At 42.1% G+C, this 22448-nt stretch overlaps 1 protein-coding gene across 6 annotated transcripts in view; it reads left to right on the top strand.

The window, feature by feature from the left end:
* The window catches only part of nrxn2b (neurexin 2b), a 704163-nt gene that overhangs the window by 588564 nt on the left and 93151 nt on the right, over positions 1 to 22448 (top strand). For all 6 annotated transcript variants that reach the window (XM_038732127.1, XM_038732126.1, XM_038732128.1 and 3 more), the window contains one exon: positions 1311 to 1492. In XM_038732127.1, the coding sequence (XP_038588055.1) occupies positions 1311 to 1492 (182 nt within the window). The remainder of the gene's footprint in view (positions 1 to 1310; positions 1493 to 22448) is intronic.

Genomic DNA, 22448 nt, shown 5'->3' with positions numbered 1-22448 from the left:
CAGTAAAGAAGCTGTTTGAAGACATCCCCCTTTTCACTGTTTTCTGACATTTCATAGACCTAAGCAGGGGTGCACGTGACCAGGGAACTAAATATGTGGAGAAAAACACAACTTGAATTAATCTTATCCATCTGGAAACGATCCTTGCCAGTTCTGATGCTAATAGCATTCCAAATAAATTCAACTGGGAACCTTTTGTTACTTGTTTCCCCAGTGTTATTACCAAAATAATAAAACGTGTATTGATTCAGATATATGTAAGACTTGCTGGTTTGATTAGGTGTTATGAATATATATGCAACTGTGTGTGCATTTAAGTGTGTAGCTTTATACAACTAGTATAGTATAGTTAGTATCTGCACATCCAGGATGTGTTTATACGTACAGGTATGTGTATTTATGACAGACAGCCCATAGGGTTGAGAGCAGTTCACTGTGCTTTCATTAATCTATGCAAATCACTGCCAGCGCCCGTCATTTCTCCTTCACCACCGGGCTGATTGGAGCCAAACCAAGTCCTTACTCCTCTGTTACAGTTCAAACATGAAATCGCTCAGTGTACGAGGCGGGTAGATTTTTTAGGCTGGACTCCAAAATACTGTTGAGGCAAAGTTCCTTTGACAGGGAGATCTGAGGAATTTCTTTTGTTGACGCTGAGTAATGGTGGTTATACTGACAGCACAGCCAACACAAAGTTTTGTCAGTTCGCCCTAGTTTGAATGCAACACAACTGAGGGCAACTGAAACTGCAGTGGCTCGGCAGATTAACATTTCAAAGTGGTGTGACAGTCAGCTGCTAGTGTTAATGCGAAAGTTTAACACATTTGTATTAACTACTCAGAAAGATTTGCTGCATAATTGTTTTTAAAAAAGAGTATTCAGGCCACTGATTGTCAAAGGTTTCCCTGATATGCTTTAGACTTCTTGTTGGTAGTCAGTATGGGACTTTTCACTCATGTTCACAGCACAAAATTATTTATTTTCATGCGCTCATTCAATGTAAAATGGAAGCTTTATTTGAGATTGAATTATAACCTGCAGATTATTTAAAATAAATAAATAAACTGTAGTTTCTGACAAAATATAAATAGAAAACAGTCAACTTCGCTTTACATAATGTCAGCCTTCCACTTCTTTGCAGTCAAGTTTTTACCAATTTTATTTCTGTTGTTGGACTGAACATATTCTGCATTTGTAGAAAAGAACATACCTAACTTCTTTCTTTCCAGCTTTTAAAGTGTTATTATTATTATTATTATGTCATAACTCAATCGTAATGCCCTTTTCCATCATCTTTATGTGTTTTGCAGCTGGGACAACTTACATCTTCGGGCGAGGCGGAGCCCTCATCACATATACCTGGCCACCCAATGACCGGCCGAGCACACGGGCAGACCGGCTGGCAGTGGGCTTCAGCACGCAGCTGAAGGAGGCTGTTCTGGTCAGGGTAGAGAGTGCCAAAGGACTGGGAGATTACCTGGAACTGCACATAGTAAGATTCCGCCTTGGGGATATTGAGGGGGGATGAAATGATGGAATGGGAAAGTACCTTAAGCCACATTCAGTCAGATGAATCACTGGGGAATCCTCAGAAAGTAAAAGGGTTATTAAGAAGTACCTGGACAGGGAAGGTGAAAAAGCTAAAAAAAAAAAAAAGAAAAAGGAAGAAATTGGTCCAGGGTTACACCAAGGAACCTGGAGAGGGCTATCTAGACTAGTCACTGAGTGAGGGAATGAGTGAAAAAATTAATGGAGAGAGCCGAAGTAGGCAACAGAAAGGAAGGCAGGAATAAACTAGAAGTAGTAAGAGGGAGGCTGAAGGAAAGAGAAATGTAGAGGAAGAGGAAAACAACCTTCTGGACCCTTTGAGCAGTTGGCACCATGTATGGCAGCCTCTGCCATCAGTGTGTGAATGTGACATGTAGTGTAAAGAGTGGTCAGAAGACTTGAGTAGAGTTCCTAGATCTCAGGAATCAACTTATCAACTATCAAGTTGGTACAATGGGATGGGATTGATGGCCAAAACTATGAATATAAGACCTCAGTTGTAGTGAACAGGTATAATCAATTCAGTAAAAAAAAAATAATAATAATTAAATTAAATTTAAAAAGAAATATATATATATATATATATATATATATATCTTGTATCCCCTGGCAAACTAGTTATTAGCCTCATCATTCTTTCACATGTAAGCCTTAAAGGTCTTTTAAATCCCCTCTAATGATAAAATTAAATGGCAATTAAAGAACAGCAGGCTTTTAAAAATGCGTTTACACAACCTGTAATTGTTACATTGACCCCTGTGCTTCGTCTACCCGATATTAGATTCAAAGGTAATTTTCATTTTAGATGGGATTTTTCTGTTAATTGCCAACCAAGACCACACCTGGTGACTCTGATCCACTCATCATGTTGCTGGAGTCACACAATTAAACACTGCATGTAGCCAGATTCACAACTGCAGTGTTTTACTGTACCAGCTGGTGGGAAAGATGTTGCAATGTCCTATAGTTCTTTTACACCCTCTTAAAGTACACAGTGATGACACTAGCACTGTTATCTGCACTAATCTTCACTCAGCCATCTGCACAAGTGTGTGCGTGTGTGTGTGTGTGTGTGTGTGTGTGTGTGTGTGTGTGTGTGTGTGTGTGATCACACCACTCCAACATCCCGGTGACCCCAATTTGTTTGGGCTGTCCGTGCCTGGAAGCAACAGGAACATAGTTGACCCTGGGTCACTTCTCATCGAGTAAACTGAGAGGGGCAGAGGGACAGATGATGGGATAGGGAGAGGGAGAGGTGTACGAGTAGGTGCAGATTGCTTCAGTTTTACAGATTTCCATCTCTGAGATTTCTGTAGCTGCTCAAATACAATGGAAACAAATGGAATTTCTTTGCAGTGCTTACAGCATTGAAGACGGAAATAAAAAGAAAAATTAACATCCCTTTCCAGAAACACTGTCCTAATAACTGAACAGAATCCACAGACCTCAGTGTTACTGGATCTACTTTCAATCGTAAGTAATAGTTACCATTAAAACCGTTAACTGTGTGTTCTGTGGATTATCCTGAATAATGAGAGACTGATTCTGGTAAGAGGTATTGCTGTTGAATTTTAAATGTAATTTCAATGCTGGGAGCACCACACCGAAATTCTCTTTTCCTTGGTGGGTGAGATAATATCTTTTTTGTGGAATTTTGGTGAACTGATCCTTTAACTTAGATTGCATAGCTCTTCTCTCGACTGCATATTTGCTATCTAACTTCTGTCTTTCATTTACTCCCTCATTCCCTCATGTCTGGTCCATTCATTCTCCTTTTCTCTCCCGTTCACACACACCAGTGCCTCTAACACACCAACCCGGCTCATCTGCTCCCCTTGCAATTACATTTCATTTGCTGCCGTTCCTCCCGAGTCGCTCCCCAAAATGACTCCGTTCAGCCCGTGGTGGGTGTTTGGCTCCTGTTAATTATGCCCGTCTCTCAAATTAGACCTGAGAGCCATGGCCCCATATCATTCCACCTGATGGGGGTCTCACTGACCCAATCAAACTACAAAATAGCTCCATGTTCAGACAGTGATGGTGGCCTTGAGGGCCAATACCTGGGGCATTATTCGTTAGCTTTGGCTAGTGGTTAAAATATAGCATTTCACTTTTCATTCCAGATTAACTTGTTCCACGGACTATAATAGGATTTCCAAGGTTGAAATCCTGACTTTGTATTTTAAAGTAGATGTGCACAATTCAAAGAAAATGTATTGTTTTGTTGAGATTGTCTGTATTTCTGCATGAAGCAATTAATTCATTTTGAGTCAAAGGCCTTTCTAAGCCTGTATCATTGAGTCAGTGGCCCACAGACTCTGATGTCTGATGAACTGTTTCCTGTCATTACAGCATATGCACCCCCTCTATTCATTTCTATCCATTTACCTGGCAGAGGGCAGTACATGACTCACTTCATGTACATCTTCTTGACATGCTGTCCTCAGGCCCCAGGCTAGGAAATGTAAAGTTGAGGGTTGTGGGACAAGGTGCTTATATTGAATCTGCTAGCTGGGGCTGCTTTAAAAAGCACATATCAGATCCTCACTAGGCATTGTTTCCTGCACTTCCCTAATTATTTACTGTGGGTGTGTCTGATAGTACTGCAAACTTTCTAGTTGACATTTTGAGACTTATAGATGAAAAGGCCTTGGAATTCATTATTTGGAAAATGTCATAAGAATGAATCATCACTGAGCAGACCAAACATGACTGTGCATATTGCTGTTGCGGTGCAGTATTGCTCATATGTCTGTAAAGATTCTCTGTCATCCAGGTCAGGGAATATCAAGCAGTAGTAAACCAAAAACTGCTGGATTTGCTGTCTGGTCCAGCGGACTTCATCACTTCTACTGATTGGTAGGGAGTCCCTCTGTATTTAATCAGCCAGATAAGTTAAATACCACAGAACTCCCCAAGAGTCAGTAGAACTAATTAAACCTCTTGGAAGAATGGTGAAACATTTTCAAGAATATACAGTTAGGCTAGCTGCCTTTTACTCACTATGCTCAGATGAACATGTTGGTTTTTGTGGTAGGCAGTCACTTGTTTTTTTACCAGACTTGACCATTCCTAGGTCATACACATATGAACATAATATATTTAGAATATTCACCACAGATTTCTGTCCCTAAGGTTAAGACTACATCTCCACTCTCAAGCAAATGTAAATGTTTTGTTGAACTCAGGGAGAATCAGCAAAACAGAAATGTACATTTAAATTGTTACAGATACATTTCTTAAAGAAAAATCTTTGTCTGCAGTGAGCATTTCTGTTTTCTTCAATTTAGTCGACCGGATGTTCCCCAGTGCCCACAATGTCTTTTACAGGACGTTAGTTTGACAGAAGTAAAAATGGTCATTCTGGAGGACAGGACATAATTTTTGCCAATCTTCATGACATTTCCACCATCAGGGCCCGGGGTGTGAGATTCAGGGAATAAAGGGTACAGACAGATATGGAAGCAGGCTGATAACTAAATCTCCCATCTGTGGCTGCTGGAAAACGTAGATGTCCTTGCAAGACCTTGAAACCCAGTCATGAAAAGAAACAGGTTATAATTTATATATTTTTTTCAAAGTTTATTTGAAGCCAGTAGCAGTTTTTAAAATCAGTTTCTGGACTTTTCTGTCAGATCCGCAGTTCTAACTCATTTCTATCATTGTCAACAACCAAAAAAGAATTCCATTTGTATCAATTAAAAATTTCAAAAAGTCAGATTTTACTTTACTTTATGAGACAACATACAGTAATGTTGTAAATTCATGGACCAAACTATGATACTCCCCTCGCTTAGTTTATTTCTTGTACCCGGTTTTGATGTCTGTGTCTAGCTTGCAGTCTGTGCTGAAAAACAGCGATACTAAGACGCTTCCTTTGGCCTAGTGGCCGGGCGACCTGGGGAGTGAATGATGAGATGGAGGGCCTGTAGTGAAAAAGCCTGTGAATCAGATAAATAAAACTTTATTTTCTGGTTGTTTCACAGCGGTTAAGTTCTAAAGCACAAAAAACACACTCACACACCGCCGCAAAACCCTGCAGCTAATCGCGACAATGCCGGCGTTCTGACGATAGCTACTTGATAGCAGAGTCAATCGAGTCGCTCTGCCCTATGGAAAAATGTTATGTATTCCTTTTTCCATTCCCATAAAGGTATAACTCTCAGTATTATGACATCTTCTGTTTTTTGATTATATCATTATTTCAGGGGTAATGTATTCTGAGACTAAGATCTAACTACAGAATCATTTTATATTGCACCACTATTTCTTTATTTAAGATATCAGGGTTAGGGTATTCTGACTAATAATTATTTTCTTTTTTATATTGTTGACAATCAGCCACTGTCTCCACGGCATGCCCAACAGCAAGGTTGCACAGATTTATGGGCGTGGAAACAGACCAAGCTTGTGGGTCGTGCGCATGCGCAGAACAGCTAAGTAGCACATCTCGATAGGTAGCATAAATCGACACCGGGTTTGTTGTGAATATAGCCCTAGCCTTACCAGACGGATTGTGAAAGCTGCAGTTGTGCAGCCTCGCCTGCTGTGTGTTCCTATTCTGTCTCATAACTGCAAACAAAAGTACAACATTCGTTTGTTTTGTGCTGATTTGATAGTCTCAGCCTGACTTCATCAATTTTCAAACTGGGCATGCGAGAAGAAGCTTTCATTTCAGTCTGGCGGATGCCTCCACTTTCTCCAGCTTCATAGTTTTCTGTCCCCGCTCAGGTGACTACCTCCCCCTCTCCTATGTGTGTGGTAAACAAAGGCAATGAAGTAAACAAATTTGGGAGACTCGCATTTTGCTTCCCTCATCCAAAATGGGTTCTTGACTAAAATATGGAGGAAATAACTTGTCTAGAGGGGCCTCACAAAACTATCTTAGAAATGAATATTCCTTGCTTAAGACTATTAAAATGACTCTTTTATGTAGCTGTTTTCACTCAAAGCACTAAAGGCACAAAAAAGGAGCAGCAAATTGGGGTTATTTGTTATGCACAGAGAGGCGAGTCATTAATGAAGAAAGGAGCAAATATCAGAGCCATTCTTTTCATGAGGTACTCATAAACTCTCCAAATGGCCTGACAGATGGCTCTTAGCAGTTGTAGCAGTTTAGATGCACCTTTTAAAACTAGGACTTGCACAATCTTTTTTAATCTATTTTTTTTTTAGAGGTGTCTATTTGTATTTATTGCCGTTCTCACAGGCACCGCTCACTTTTGACAGTCATTACATTTACAGCTGGCAAGTTGTCGCGCTAACTGCTCTGTGGGAAGTGTCTCATCTGCAGTTATGGGCTGGTGCACAGCACACAGCGGGCCTCCCCGAGTACCTCCATCACTGGCTGTCCGGTCCCAGCTCATAGCATTAAATAAGGCCTGCCTCTGATTACCCGTTAGGGAGCCATCCTTCAACACAACTGTCTACTTTGAGCATAGGCTGGGAGGGGTGGGTGGGGGGTAGCAAAAGAGACATGGCTATATTTTCTCCTCTTGACCCTACCCTTACCCCTCTCCCAGCATGTGACAAATTCTGATTGAGAAAGAACCAGAGAGAGATAGCACGCCCCGGTGTTCAGGCTTTTTGTGGTCAGTATCCCCGTGGTCAAAATGTGAAGTGCAGCATCTGACTTCATTAGCTTCACCCCGATCTCTTTTCCTCTCACTTCTGGCTAATGAGAGCAAAAGACCTCTTTTTTAGGGATATACTACCACCCTGCCTTTTTTCCTTTTATTTTCCGACAGCCACAGGTTATCTGTCAGGGGTTTAAGCCAGCAACTGTTTAATTATGGGTTGAAAAATGTGATCTGACGTTCAAATGCGGCCTGGGATGAGATGAGTGGTGAGGACAACAGGGTGGATGGAGTGCTTTGAGAGTGCAGTGGGGAGCCGAGAGATTCTGGCATCAGATAAAGGCAGATGGTGATGCGGATAAAACTGTCAGAGAGAGGCAGAGGCTTTTATCCTCTACTCCCCACCCCTGGTAACACAGACACATGCGTACGCACAGAGGAACGTGTGTGCATGCACGCACGCACAAAGTGCCCATTCACTCCTAACTAGCTGTCAGCAGCACACAGTCCCATTTGCAAGGACACCTTCACATTCACCTACAAGATGATGACATGTATGATTAGCCCAAGTACACACTTCAATGCATGCACACAGTTTACACGTTCTCTCCCCCACATAGTGATTTTGTTATTTCCTTATTTATAACTCCCCCATCCCCACCTTTCCTTTCTTAAATGGGTGTCACTTCTCCAGCCTACTCTCCTTCATCTTGTCACAGGGGTAAAAGACAAACATGCAGGGAGGGATGGAGGGATGAAGCATGGAGTACAATTGAGGGAGAAAGGGAGGCATCGCTTTGATGAATGCAGCTGCCTCGCAAAAGGGGGACGTGGGCAGCCGTCAGTAATGAGATTGGGTCCTGGTGGGTTTGGCAGGGTCTCTCTCCTCAGCTGGTGGGAGCCTGACAGCATATCGATTAATCCTTCTCTTTCACATCACTAATTAATTGTCCCTGCGGGTGGAGGGGTGGCCGGGCATGATCTGACGGGAGTGCAAATTCTACCTTAGAGGTTTCGTCATGGGTGGCTATCTTTGGATGGGCAAGGGGAGCTGGGCCGTCCTATAAATCCCACAGCCTTCTCGAGGATTGGTAGACTCCTTGCTCCTAGATAGATGCTCCTAGATATAACCATCCATAAAAATTTGGTCATCACTGGCGGTGCTTGTAGAGGGCAGTACACAGCATGGGTTTAATTGCTGCCTGAGAGGCCTTACTCAGAGCACATCAGTCACACAAATCTTTGGATGACCTGGTCATTTGTCTTGAATTTTAGATGCAAAGCACTTCACAAATCCAAGAAGTAACTCACTACTACTAAGGTGTACAGCCTCACTTTACTTCTCTGTGTGGCTTTGTTAATTTGTTAGATGTAAATGGCCTATTAGAGCGTCATTTTTTTTGTGTGAGTTGACAGAATGAAAGGGTATATTGACACTGAATTTCATACAGTCGAAAAAGCCCTCGTTGCACTTCTGGCCACACTCCAACCAGTGACATCACAACTGTTGTTTCGCTTTTGACAGCGAATGAAAAGCACCTGCGTTGAGATCACTGACAGCTTTGTGGTCAGAAGCGCGATGTGATTAAAAACTTACACAGAGAAGGGCAACCTGTATAATACCATTTTGATTTACTCTAGAGAAAGATGCACTCAAGTAGTAATGGATGAAATCACATTCAGTTAGATGTAGATCTGAACAGTTGATTTGTAGTTCTGCAGCTACACGGATATCAGTTTGGTTTGCACTTTAGTGTAATGTAATGCTTCCAATTTGTGGACTCGCTTAGGCTATGCTGAAGCGGCAGGTGCTTTCGTCCAAAGGGACATCGGAAGCAATTTTATTGTCTCACTAAAGCACACTTTCACATGTGGACAGGAGCTGTGGATGGAACCACCAACCCACCCTGAAAGCTTTATCTGAAAACTTAAATCAGGACCACTCAGGACCAGGTTTATAGTTTGGCGGCATACACTTTAACTTTCCTCAGTTTTGTAAGTCTTTTTTTACTGCCAAATTAGGATAGCCTTTTGCGGATGTGTTGGCTTTGCTCTGTCTCATAAGTCCATAAAAACATTATCATTTTGTTGATAAGGTGCCCCCGACTGTCTTTACTCCTTATCAGTCATTGTATTGTAGCTCACACTGTCTATGTATCCTGTCTGTGAGGACAAAGTGGTGGATGGGCTTTCCAGATCAATAAGCTATTAGGGTCCAAGAGAGCAGGCCAGTCCATATGGTTTCAGCCCTGCCTTTAATAATCACCTGGGAAGGAAAAACTACCCTGTTTCTAGTTTTTCTTGTAATTGTCCTTTCTCCTTTCTTACATTCATGTACCTCCTTACTCTGTCCACATACTTGTAGTGTTTACATTGGTTATACAACTGGTTCATCAGCTTAGGGTAGACGAGTACTGTAGCTGTGACAGCACAGCCTGATAAATGCCTGTCTACCAGCAATGTAATATGATTCAAGCGTTTTATTTTCATAATTTTCCAACAGTCCCAACAATCCCAATACTCCGCAAAATAAAGTAGAGAGTAGTAGCATGGAATTGGGAGCAAGAAGAAAAGAGGACGGAAGAGCAGAAAGAAATTAAGAGCATGTAAGAAGATGGAGAGGAAAAAAAGAAGACGGGCACATTTATCCAGTCTACTTTGTCTTTACTTAGGTTCCCCTGAGGATAAGGCAACTGTGAGGTCATCTCCAAATGTCACTACTGCACATGCAGCCCTCTGCTACCTCTGAATGCACTTTAGCCAGGCCTCTTATTTAACAAGACTCCAAATTCATCCAACTCATCAGAAACGATGCCTTCATTTGCATTCTAATTCATCTGCACCTACTACTGCTACTGCTGCTGCTGCTGCTGCTGCTGCTGCCGCCACTATTAAAGATTCTGTGTGACTAATACACTCATTTTCTGTTTGAACGCACAGGTGTCTGCGCTATTCAGAATGGTCCCATTAAAACTATTCTCTTCTATGATTAACTCATAATGCTGACATATGCACGAATTGAGTGGATACATCCTCCTTAAACAAACACCAATTCCAACAGTGCTTGTATGCAAACTCCATATTTTTATATTTAACACCCCCCCGGCTTCTGGCTGTGTGTTATAATTGTGTATTGAGTATCACTGAAAGCTGCCAGTTAGCATTTTATCTAATAGTTTTTGGACTTTGGCTGACCCTTATGTCTTCTCCCCTCTTTGATTCATCAACACATCCATAATTCATCCTTGGCCTTTCCATGAAGGTTTGTCTATTGACTTTCTGTGCTGTTTTAATAAAGCTTACGTCTTCTATTGATTGTAAAACCACTATGAGTCTATGCCCCCCTTTAATATATCAATCGACCACCAAATGAGCATCCTACATCACTTTTGGCTCACTTTGCTGTGTGGAAAATCAACACAGTCGGACTTTTCAGTGTTGACTCCTGCTATAAACATTTTCAATTCCTATTTTAAAATGGTGGTCAGCTTTAAAGCCCAAACACTGTTACTGAATCTGTTCTTGCTCCAGTCTCAGTGTACATGCTGACTACCTTCGGGAGGATTCTGCTTTGACCGTAGTCAAGCACGGACTAACTGACTGAGGGAGAAAAAAGCCAACATAAAACACTACAGGCACATATGCTCAACTGCACTCAACCAGCCAAACTTTCTCAGCAAGAGTCAGAGAGAGAAAGATGGAGGACACAAGAATGTCTTAGAGGCGGAGAGAGGCAAAAAAGATGTTTACATCTGCTCATCTATGCAGGGTGCACACGTCTGTGTTTCCAGGCCCTCGGTGATCTACTCAAAGCTCAATGATGAATGCATCCTTTTTCAGTCACCACTCTTAACTTTAGATTCCATCAACCATTATGCTGTTGGCAGATCAGGAAAAACCACTTAATTATTTAGTGCTTTTGTTGTTTTGAAAATGAGAGCCATTAAGAATGAATGTGTGGAGCCGTCAGCATAAATTTGGTCAGAACTGAGAGTGAAGATCGTTTTTTAAAAAAAAGAAAGAAAAGCTACCAGTGTACTGCAAAGATAAGCAGAATACATTTTTGACACTGTTATTCCTTTTGAAGAATAAAACAGCTCTTGATAAATGTCACAGCCTGTGTTCAGCAGTGAGTAAAATTCCACACAACATCCCTCTGAAGAAGAAAAAGAGGCAATTCGCGAGGCCAGGAACATGGCAGTGACTGGGCCATATGCTTTTCCATTTACTGAGTTGTACTTTGTTTGCACCTTTTAGGTCGCTGATGTAGCTCCGCTGATAACATCAGTGTACAACAAGTGCTGTTATATGCACTGTGTGGGTATGTTTGTGGTTGATGTCCACGGGCCCAGTATATTTAATCCATTCACCGAATTTGAGTTGTTGCTCTGCTGCCAGCTAATTTCTGTTGCTTGGAGAGGAAACCAGGCTGAAGAGGGACGACAGTAGAGGGATGGAGCGACACTGAAAACACACAAATACAATTGGGGTCATGTGTTTTTAGTATTACCATCTGTTCTATCTGGTAGGATTGCAAGTAGTCGCTGCAATCTGGAAGTCATGTGAGTTACATCACATGACTTACGTAATGTACTTATTTTAACCCAAACCACAATCTTGTCCTAAACCTAACCAAGTAGGTTTGTTACCTAAACCTAACCAAACTGCAACTATTTCACAAGGTTAAGGTAACTGTCTAGGCTATTAAACTCAGAGTTAATGGATATGGTGCTATGGTGTCAGTATTTCTGAACCCTCACCCAACCAACTCTGCAATCATACAACTGTTTTGAATTGTCTGTTGACGTTAAAGCTTGTAAGTCATAAACAATAGAATCTTTCTCATCTCTGCCAGCCATCCCATATGATGTGAAAGCAGCATTCTCTTCTGAATATATCTGACCGTGGGTTTGTTCTGTCTGATCATCTGACCACTCATGATACTCCCCATGTACTTACTTTTGGTGATTGTACTGTTTTCCCAAATTTCAACAATTTATTCCAGTGTCAGTTTTGCTCATCAAAATAATGGGCAAAAAATGTCCCTTATCCCTTACATTTATCCCACTGCCCTCTTCTCTTTTTTCAATTTTTCTTCTTTATGGCTCAAGGAGTAGCTTCACCAGTAATCCATCCCCACTGATATGAATGACTGAGGTCTTAGCCCACTGAGCAGTGAGAGAAGGCGACTGTCCTGTCTTCCTCTCTCTTTCCCCAAGAGATAAAATCCTGCTGTCAGACCGGCGATAACCGATGCATGATGGGCTCCCTGTGCTAACCAGTCTCAGAGACCATTCCATGGATGTTCACTGCTAAATCTTGCACCCGGCCGATAAGGTGCAAATAGGATTCGTTCGCTGCAGCTGCTGTATAGCTTTGGTAAAGCTGCTGTAAAGACCGTTTTTGGTTGGATTTGAAGGGAAAGCGGTGATCGAGTTGGAGACAGTGAAAAAAATAGAAGAGAGAGAGACAGCGAGGACAGAGTGGATTATGTTTAGCTGCAAATATAGAAGAGATGTATGTGGTTTAGATGCTAGTGTGTAATGATTCCTCATAAAGATGTGCTCACATACAAAAAAGTTGTTCGATGTTTAAGTATCTGTATTAATCAGTTATTGTAACAACATAAATACACATATATTTTGCAGCAGCTAAATGCTTTCTAGTCTCACTGAAATCTGCCTGTCAGTTTGCAAGAAAGTATATATTCATCGAACGTGTCGTCTTTTGTGTCTTTTTTGTGTCAGAATTGGCTCTGAATTTGATCAGAGATGGAAGGGAAAGGGTGGGATAAAGGGGGGAAATAATATAGCTGTCGCTCCCTTTGATTAATTTTGGTTGCCATTCAGTGTCTCACTCTTTCTCCTGGGAGGGGGTCAGTTGGAGGGAAACACACAAGCCAGCCAAAACTGCAAATGGCTTCCGCAAACACAACAAAAGAAGGGCTTTTGTTTCCTTAAGCTCGCATTCACAAGAGCTGTGTGAAGCGAGACTGAATAGAGAGAAGATCATTTCTTTTGTGACACGTTTATGAGATGTGAAAACAAAATCCTAAACAAAACAAAACAAAAAAAAAACTGTGTCAGACTGAGTATATTCAGAGAAGTCAAGAATCAAGACAATTCTCTGGCTCTTTGCTTCTCACTGAGCCGCACTGTCTCCCCATGCTCCCTCCCTTATATTTAGGGGAAGTAAAGCCACAAGGGGGGAATGAGTGATTGAAGGATTGGTGCCATCGTATTATTCCTGCACAATTCAGGAGGAGAAGGAAGTTCATCATTCATTCATTTGCTCCTGTTGCTGGGAATTGGGTGTACTGACATTTCTTAGGTTCATCCGGTTGCGTTTTTGACAATCCGAGGCAAGAATCGGCAACAGCCTTCACTCATTTCTTCCGTAACCATGCCCACCTTGTCTTATAAGTTTCACTCTTTACGTCCTTTATGTAAGAACACTTGAGTGAAAATTAAAAGCTACTCTGCTGGATAAAAATTAACTCGTAATTTTCTGATGAAAAACCAGGTGCTGCCCAAAATTAACATCATTAAATGTGTTTGCAACACCTTTTAAAAAGTTTAATTGGAAAAACAGAATTGAGAGCCGCTACTTGCAGGTTGGGGTTATTCTTGTTTGTTTCCTCATTTCCTAACTCTTTGTGTCTAGTTATTTTATCATATGTGTGTTTCTCTTCCACTCCTGCTTTGCTGAGTCAGTAATTGGACTTGCACAGAGCCAGACTTCAGAATGGTATGCTGAATAAGTACCCTTATATCCATAGCTGATTTAGCAAAAGGCTGAGGGAGGGTTGGAGCAAGTAAGTATAATGAGGGTTAGAAACTGTGTTTTTATATGGTGCCCAAAAAAGAGAAATTTGCTGACATTATTTCAGCATGGGCTATGATGTGAGACATTTAGCGACGTGGGCAGATTAGCAAATGTATCCACAGCAGCAGAGAATCTGACATTTTCCAGTAGATCTGTAAAGTAAAAAAGGATTCTTGGCAGTGGTACAGGCTCATGGGGTCGCACGAGAAGTCACTTACAAGACAAAGAGACCACCATTGCTGGCTATTATCCTGTGCATTTTGGACATATGGATCATTCCCACTCAACTAAGTCTAGGGCAGTAGCCATCAAGCTGTTCATCTCCTCTGCAAAGAGCTGGGCCAACTCGAGGAATAAAAGGCTTGCTAGTTGGATGTCTTCCCAGAGCAATTAGCTGAACCCACATGCCTGTTTGATTAATACACAGATGAAAATTAGCTTCTCGCAGCCACTCCGCTGAGCATAGGCTCCTCCCATGGTGACTAGGTTGGATGTCAGTTTGCACTTTGCTACTGTTGACTCAAATACAGGGCATAGAGTATGTGCAATATTCAAAAAAGCACACTGGATTTGCACCTTGACAAATGGAAGAAGAGGCGGACCACAGTCACCTGTGTCGACAAATGAAGCTTTTCTCTTGTCTTTCTTACTCCACCTGCCTACTGGTTTACATTGCCATGAAATCTTTGCTCAGTCAACCGAGGCGCAATCCATACATGTGTGATAAATACGGCGTAGTTATCAAAGTTGGCAGTCCCAATAATTAGAAAAAGGCAATAGTCGAGGCCAGGGAGACCATTTCCCTGATGGATTAACAGCAATCGCTTACAGCAGCATTCTTGAGCTGTTTACGCTGGCAGTCATAAGGCAGATGCATTGAGCATCAGTAATGCCTTTCTCTGGATCTACTTGATCAAAAGCAATCGGCTAGCAAATCAACAAATGTAATGGCGTACAGTGGTCTGTTTCCAAAAGCAGCAGATGTATTATCATCAGAGAGAAAATAAGATGCATAAACAACAGGCAGCCATACGGACTCTGCCTCTCTCTCAGTCACACACACGCACACACATGTGCGGGCACACACACTGCAACCCACCTGGGAGGGATGATCAGAGCTCTGACTGTGATGCCAGTTACACAGAGAAGTGGAGGACACCCAGGATCTATTCTGAGGGCCACCGCCTGCTGTTTTAACAAGCCCCAGATCTGTGAGCCTTCTCTGGGTCAGATGGCCGGGGGTGGTGCCTCTCAGCTCTGGTGTCTCCCCACCAAGTTTGCAGCTGTGGGTGAGGGATCCCACTGCAGTCTTGTCTGGCTTTTCATGGTTGGGCTAAACACCTATCTAAAATGGAAAGCGCTCAGTGCTGACATCACCGACACCAGCGTTTCATCACAGTTGACAGGGGCATCCCAGGGGTTGGAAGGTGTAGAGGGGAAGCAAGAAGGAAAGTTGTCACACTCAGAACATCACATACGCACACAAACATGCATACAGACACATGCTTCATAAATCTCTCCGTGCTGTAGGCTGTCACGGTGGGGTGTTAAGATGCCATGCTTGCCATGACAATTAGCTGCACATCTGGCCTGATGATTGGGAGAGTCGGCCAGACAGCTGGTATAACAATACCAGTCCTTAATGTGTGAATCTGGATGGTCCTTGAACATTGAAAGCAGATGCAGTCTGTGAGGGGGAAGTTAGCCACTGAATCTGATGTTAAATGAAAAGTGTGGCAAATAGCCACAAAATTCCTGTAAGCCCTGATGCCAACAGAGAAATTCTGCAGCTTTTCCTCAGACAGTGTGTGATACTGTGAGCTAGATCGACATGTTTTCGTTTTAAATTGCTACTTAGCTTGGATTGAGGCCACATGTGAAAAATGTCTTTGAGTTCTTTAATAAAACTCAAATTCAATTTTCACATAAAAATAAAGTCAGAATTCATTCATGCGGCCCTAATTCTTTTTCGTATTTGCGCCTAGTGTCCTGAAAACACTGCTGACCACGTTTAAGTTTGAAAACTGTGGGATTGCGTTTCAGCCTGGACGGGCAGAAACAAAGACTTTTAAAAGCAATGACACAGACACCCACGTTCGCTTCCTGATTGGGTCTTATCAGTCACGACATGTCAATTGTTTCAAGCCAAAACATTATTGCTACATACCTGTAGTGATCTTGGGGTTAATTCGGCAGCAGATTTTCAAAGATTTTGAATTTACCCTCAAGGCCAGATCCTTACATTGGCGATGCATGACTTACAATATTGCATATCTCCCATCTCTCAAAAGGCAGTATCTTAAAGGAGAGAAGTATATCAGATGTAGATAGCATCTTAATAACATGACAGTAAGAAAAGAGGGCACAGGTACCCCTTAGGCCCATAGCTCTGGCTAATGAAAGCAGAAAGAAACAAATTAACACTAGACCCAAATGGCAGTTTAAGGGAGGAAATTCCTCCTTGTGAAGCTGAGAGGAGGGGAGCACCCTGACACCCACCCCTCCGCTACCCGCAAGTCCCCAACTCTTAATTATCCCTCAGAATGATGAAAATGAAAGCGAAACAGTAAAGATGGAACTGTAGCCGTGGCAGCTGGTGGGTCATTTAGCTGAACATTTATAAAATTAGATCTCCCACTCAGTCTGGAGCCATATTAGAAAGTTTAATGCCTGTCTGGAGAGGTAAAGATAGGTAAGGTCACCCTAATCTGCCTGTTACCCAGGGCGATCGTGACAGGCACAGAGGGAAGGGTGTGGCCACAGACACACACCAATACCTCTGTCAGACAGCTCGCTCATTCTCATGTTTATTTGGAAATCTTCCAATCTCATGACCTTTCACGTCATCAGAGTCAGAAAGATTGTTACATAGTGACAGAAAACTCTTGTGTCTGTCTTTTTGCAATGTCTGGTGTTTACCACCCCGAGTTCCACTCATTCCCTCCTAGAGTAGACAATCTGAACGGCATTTGTACGTTATTAGCAATGTAGTGAACAACAGTGTGGATTTGTGCATTTTTCATGGAATAAATGTGGAGCTACCCTAAATTCCTTTCTCCTCCCCAGAGAAGATGGGGAGGGGTCAAAGTTGCTTTCTCTAAGTGCTAGCCCGACCATAAAACTGGCACCATTTTGATTCCGAAGCTGATAACGCGGGGCCTGACTGTTAAACTGACAAAGGGACACGAGCCAGCCATTGGCATCTCCCTGAACAGCCTATCAAAACTTACCCCACCACACACGTTTCCGTGGAAACTGACCTTATTCTTTGTTTTATTACCACATCAAAAGGATACTCCTTGTCTCACCTAAGTGTGACATGTTCCAGACACTGAACTTTGGATGACAAAGGACTGCATTCTCCAAAAGACTCAAAGCATTTAATTAAGTTAATTAAATCTTTAGTTGCCTGAATACGTTTGCCTCTATTGGAGTAGTTATGTTAACAGTTGTTGCTATCTGTTGTTGATATTAGTGCTGAAAAGAAGTTACTTGTGCAATGTTTTCATTTTCAGCAAGACACTCCTTCATCCGATGTAATCAATGCTTGTTCATAATACTTTCTTACAAAATCCCTTTAGAAATGATGACAAAGAAATGTTTTACTACACTCTTAATCGCCAGCTTGAATTTAAGGATGAATCAACAAATTCCCCGGTTCCTAAGGAGAGACGATCTTTGATTTAATCCAAGCTTTCATCATGTAACCTGAGCTCCCCCAAGTGAGCGAAATAAGTATTACATGCCCTCGTCGGAAATGCGGTTAAATGTATAGTAATACTGACCAATAATGTGACAATTGTTTCCTGTTACCAAACGCCTAGAACAGTACAACCGTTCAACCATTGAGGTTCGATTGTGGAAAATATTTGATTATAATACGTGCAAATAGATTTCTTTTCTTTAGACATTAAGTTTAGAAAGGCAGTCCCTGGGGAAACCTGAGACGCCCCCTGGGGAACCACGCCCCAGACAACAAAAGAGCAACACGCGACCTGCTCGCGCGCTTCTCTCTTAGACTCTTCCCTCTTCTCGCTCTTCCACTCTGGCCTCTGGATGCTTCGGCATGCGCGTGGCGTGCCTCGCCAGGCAACACGCCCAGACTCGGCCAGCGAAACAAACAGGCCTTTGTTCGCTTGAAGCTACACACCTGAAGTGCCGAGACATCGATCTGCCTTCAGTTTGTTTTATTTTCTTTATTTCTTTTGTTTGTTAAAGTTATGAGTTCCGTTAAGTTACACTGGACTAATTCAGGAACGACCAAGTTCCATTTTAAGCCTTTTTCGTCAAGCCAACTTCACCGAGGTCAGACCAAGCCAAGTGGTCTCGCCAGCTACAACGAAGGAAACCAGCAAACAGCCGAATTGCCAGACGGAGGAGGCGTTTTCAATCAGACACGGAGAACCCCGGACAATTCCTAGCAAAAAGCCAGGATCGGCAGCTAGAGTGGGACCCGTGCAACAGGCCAAAAGCAGGCTGTCGACAAGCAGTAAGACTTAACACACGTCCTGTGATCAGATGTCCATTTTAACTCCTAAAATCATAGCATTAGTTTACTTTCAGTAGCTCTTCTATGCCGTATGAGTCGAATGCTTCCCACAATCGAACCTCCAGGCTCATTGTTCAGAAAATGTTTGTTCCCTGTATCCAACCATCTTTTTATCACCTTTAGTTAGAGAATAAATTCACTGTAATATAATCAAGAGCTGTGTGTGTTGCCTATTTGTAGTTCCTGCCAAGAGAATTGACCCTTTAGATATGAGACTGACTGACTGATTTAAGATAATTGAGCGATTATTAACTAACTGATCACTAGTAATAATTGTATAATTATTCAAAACTACCTAGAGGTCCGGAGACTCTAGGATTATAACAACTCCGGTGGTGCCCTTTACGAGGAAATTCTGAAATTATGAAAAATAATTCATAATTGGGTATCAATTCTCATAAATTTATTAAAATGCATAACTAATAAATTTAGGTCCACTACATAATGGTGCCTTCCGTGTGAGGCCTTGTGACATACTATAATAGACTATACACACAGCCCTGATGCAGAGAAGTTATTGAGAAAAGTTATTGAGGAAAATTTTTCCCTCCAAAATTTTGCCACTGAAATAATTATCGCCCAGTAAGTTGCTCCCTAGAAACTGTCCTGTCTTCCCTCTTAACTTAACGTTAGTGATGAAAGTGTGTGAGTTTTGACCATGTTCTTTGTTGTGAAATGAAATGCTTTGTGCAACTTGTTTGGCCGCCGGGCCATTGTTCTTTGTTGTTCAGTACAGAGCTGTAGTGAGCTGAGCTATGAGGACCGAGCTAATGTTAAACTGAATGCATTCCTGTAACGTTGCCATATGAGAAATCTGAGCTAAAGCTACATACAATCTCCGCTGACGAGTGGATGAAATGCCCTTTTGGTTGAGAGAAACTTAACCGATATTGATAATTTTAAGGCCTAATAAGAGGCAGACAGATTACAGTTGCGCTGTGCCAATGTGATTTGTTTGCGGCTATAAATAACAGTCTGACGCGCTGAGCCGTGGATTGTTATGTTATATGCAAAACTCCGGTATCCTGTTGAAATTAGCTACTTCAACAAATACAGCTGCCCGGCAGTGGAGTCACAGGCGTGAAGACGCCGAGTTTAGCCTGTAGCGTTGTACCTACCGAGCTAAGTTAACGCTAAATCGAAGCTTGAAAGCAAGCTGAGTCATTGAAACAAAGGAGCGAGTCCTTCCCCCATTTTGAGCGGGACTGGTGTCCGTCAGTGTTCTGATTTACTGCCGTTGCTGCAACGACGGTTTGCTAACTGCGTTAGCCTGAAGCTAACAGCTGTTGGGTCCGAGGACCAGAGAGGAAGCCGCTTCTTCTTCTACATTGAGAAATAGGCCGCGCCCGAGGCGGAGCCACAGCTCCCCTACTGGCTGGCGGAATAAATTGCATGCTCTGCATTAAATCGACTTCAGCGTCATCAGTGACAGAGATGAGCGTTTGAATCGAGTGAATTAAACCAGACTTTGGTGATAGATCTTGTTAACTTGAGACACATAAACCATTGTGTACTCTCAGATTAAATTAATAAGGAGTGTTACTCCTTAAGTGTAGGATAGAGCACAGGCTCTCCTTTTTCCTTGAATAACCTTTAAAGATCTATTGGGTGTTTGCTTGTAACAAGGTACTGAGCCAGTTTAGTACCCTAACCTAGGATTACACTGAGTAGTTCTATTAATTTTGATGCAATCTTTTATTCAAAGATTCGCTTTTCTAATTTTGATCCAGCTGTATTTGAATAAAAAGCTTTATTCTCATTACTGCTGCAATATCCCTGATTTTGACTTTGTCATTTTGAAGCCTTTTCTGTAGTGCTATTTTTGATCCTTGCAGGAAATAAGATAAATGCAGAATAACATCTTGATTTGAATTTTTGTTAACCTTTTGTTGTTTGGACTGAAACCTACATTAAGCTTGATAAGTTGAATTGATAGCTTTCCAACTAGGCTTTCTTTAATCCTTGTTCACTATAAATGTAATTTGGACTCTGACTTTTATAGCAATTGGAATTTTGATAACTTGATAACAAGGGTAATTAAAAAAACCTTCAGTTTAATCAGCTTTGATTTTTTTATTTAATCCACTTTAATCAGCCTGGGATTTTTGTTAATGTAACTTTGAACTTTGAGTTTATTCTCATTGCCTTTGAACTTTGATTTTGAAATTTAATTTTTGATCTCAAATTTTAATTTTTCCAATTTTGAACTTTGATCCTAAATTTAATTTTTCTCAAACAATTTCTTCCAACTTTGACTTTGATCATTAAGGACTTTGAGCTTTGATTGTCAAGCTAGTTGTAACATGAACTTTGATTTGATCTATAGCATTTAACTTTAATCCCAAGTGTGATTTAATCTCTTTTTCCTATTTTTGCCTTCACCCTAAATTTGAATTTTCAGTTTGGGCATTTAAGTCTGACTTGAAAGTCAGCTTTCTCCAACCTGACATTCCCTTTTTCTCAACTAGTAAACACACTAGCTGAAACTCTGTTTAACTGACTGGCTCAGGTCTGCTGTACCAGCTAACACCTGTAGTCCACTTCTGATTTTGTTAAAGCAAATTGTATAACTGAGTCCATAGATTTGATTTTGATCCTTCTTTTCTTCAGATTCCAGCCTTCCAAATTAACTTAAAGGAACATCAACAGCTCCAGGAAGCTATAGAAGCAACACCCATTTATTTTTGTATTTGTAGGTATATCCTCTGAGTTGACACACTCGTTTGTTGTCTGATTTGGACTCACAGCAAAGTCCTTAACCAAACCACTTGAGCACCTGCCTTTGAACATGGCAGACCCACGCTTAGTGGCAGCCAGTGGGGGCGACCCACTGGAACACTTTGACTCCATCTTGGCCCACATGACAGAGACCATGGTACCTGGCTACTCAAGCCAACTACAAGGCACCGATGCGGTGAACCTTGAAACAATTTTTGCAGAGCTGGTAACAACTGCTCTAGCCACTTCCTCAAAGGACAAAGCCTTGTCCCAGATGCTAGGAAAACTAGCTATTGTAATGTCTGCCCAGTCTAAGCACACGCACCAGCTTGAACAGCAGCTGGAAAACACCAGGCAGTCACTAAGTGAAGCGGAAGAACGCATCACTGACCTACAGCTCCTTGCCACCTCCCACAGGAGGGTGGAGTCGATGAGGAGAAAATTGAGCTGCAGGAAAAGACCAATCAGCTTGAACACTCACTCTTTCAGCAAGAACAGGAGTTAGAGTGGACCAAAAGTAAAGTTAAAGACACAACTGAATCTCTTGACCAATCAGAAACCCTCCTTAGACAAGCAGTGGGGGAAATTAAAGAGCTAAAATTACGAGTAAAGTTTATAGCAAACTTAGAGAAGCTGACCAAAAACGCATGCAAGAAATGCGAAGACAGCTAGAGGACAGGGACAGAGTAACCCAATCCCCGCTACAGCAGGAAAACAAGGAGGAGTTGGCTGATACCAGAAGAGAGTTCCAGCTCTCATGTGAGACAGCCAAACATACTCCCTCCTACAAAACACTCCCACCAGAGAGAGACAAGGCTCGCTCCCCTTTGCCAGCCTCAGGAGGATGGTCTCCACGACCACTCCCACAACTGATCCCACAGGATCATACGACAGAGCGCCAGAGAAATAGCCCTCCACCTACTCAGGTGAAGACGGCTTACTCCCCTCGGCTGCATCCGCCGCCACTGCTGACCATGACTTAAGCCCCTCTGACAGGGACTTAGACAAAATCGCTCGCCACATAACACGCTTCGAGCCTGAGCTACAGGCTCAAATGAGACCAGTATCTATCTAAAAGATATTGAATACTACTTGCGGAAATTCCCTGCTGCCACCACTGACGACAAGATTTACCTGATCAAGGTGACATCTAGTCGAGAGGTCAGCAGCTTTATTGAACGCCAGCCCAGGTATGTCAGACAAGATTATGACTCGCTCTGCCAGGCACTGGT

Source organism: Micropterus salmoides, unplaced genomic scaffold (genome assembly GCF_014851395.1).
Source record: "Micropterus salmoides isolate LMB-PRFRI ecotype aquatic unplaced genomic scaffold, ASM1485139v1 Ms_hic_scaffold_2, whole genome shotgun sequence".
In the NCBI taxonomy this organism is placed as follows: domain Eukaryota; kingdom Metazoa; phylum Chordata; class Actinopteri; order Centrarchiformes; family Centrarchidae; genus Micropterus; species Micropterus salmoides.
The sequence above is the reverse complement of the archived record's forward strand: the minus strand, read 5'-3'. Positions and strand labels throughout refer to the sequence as shown.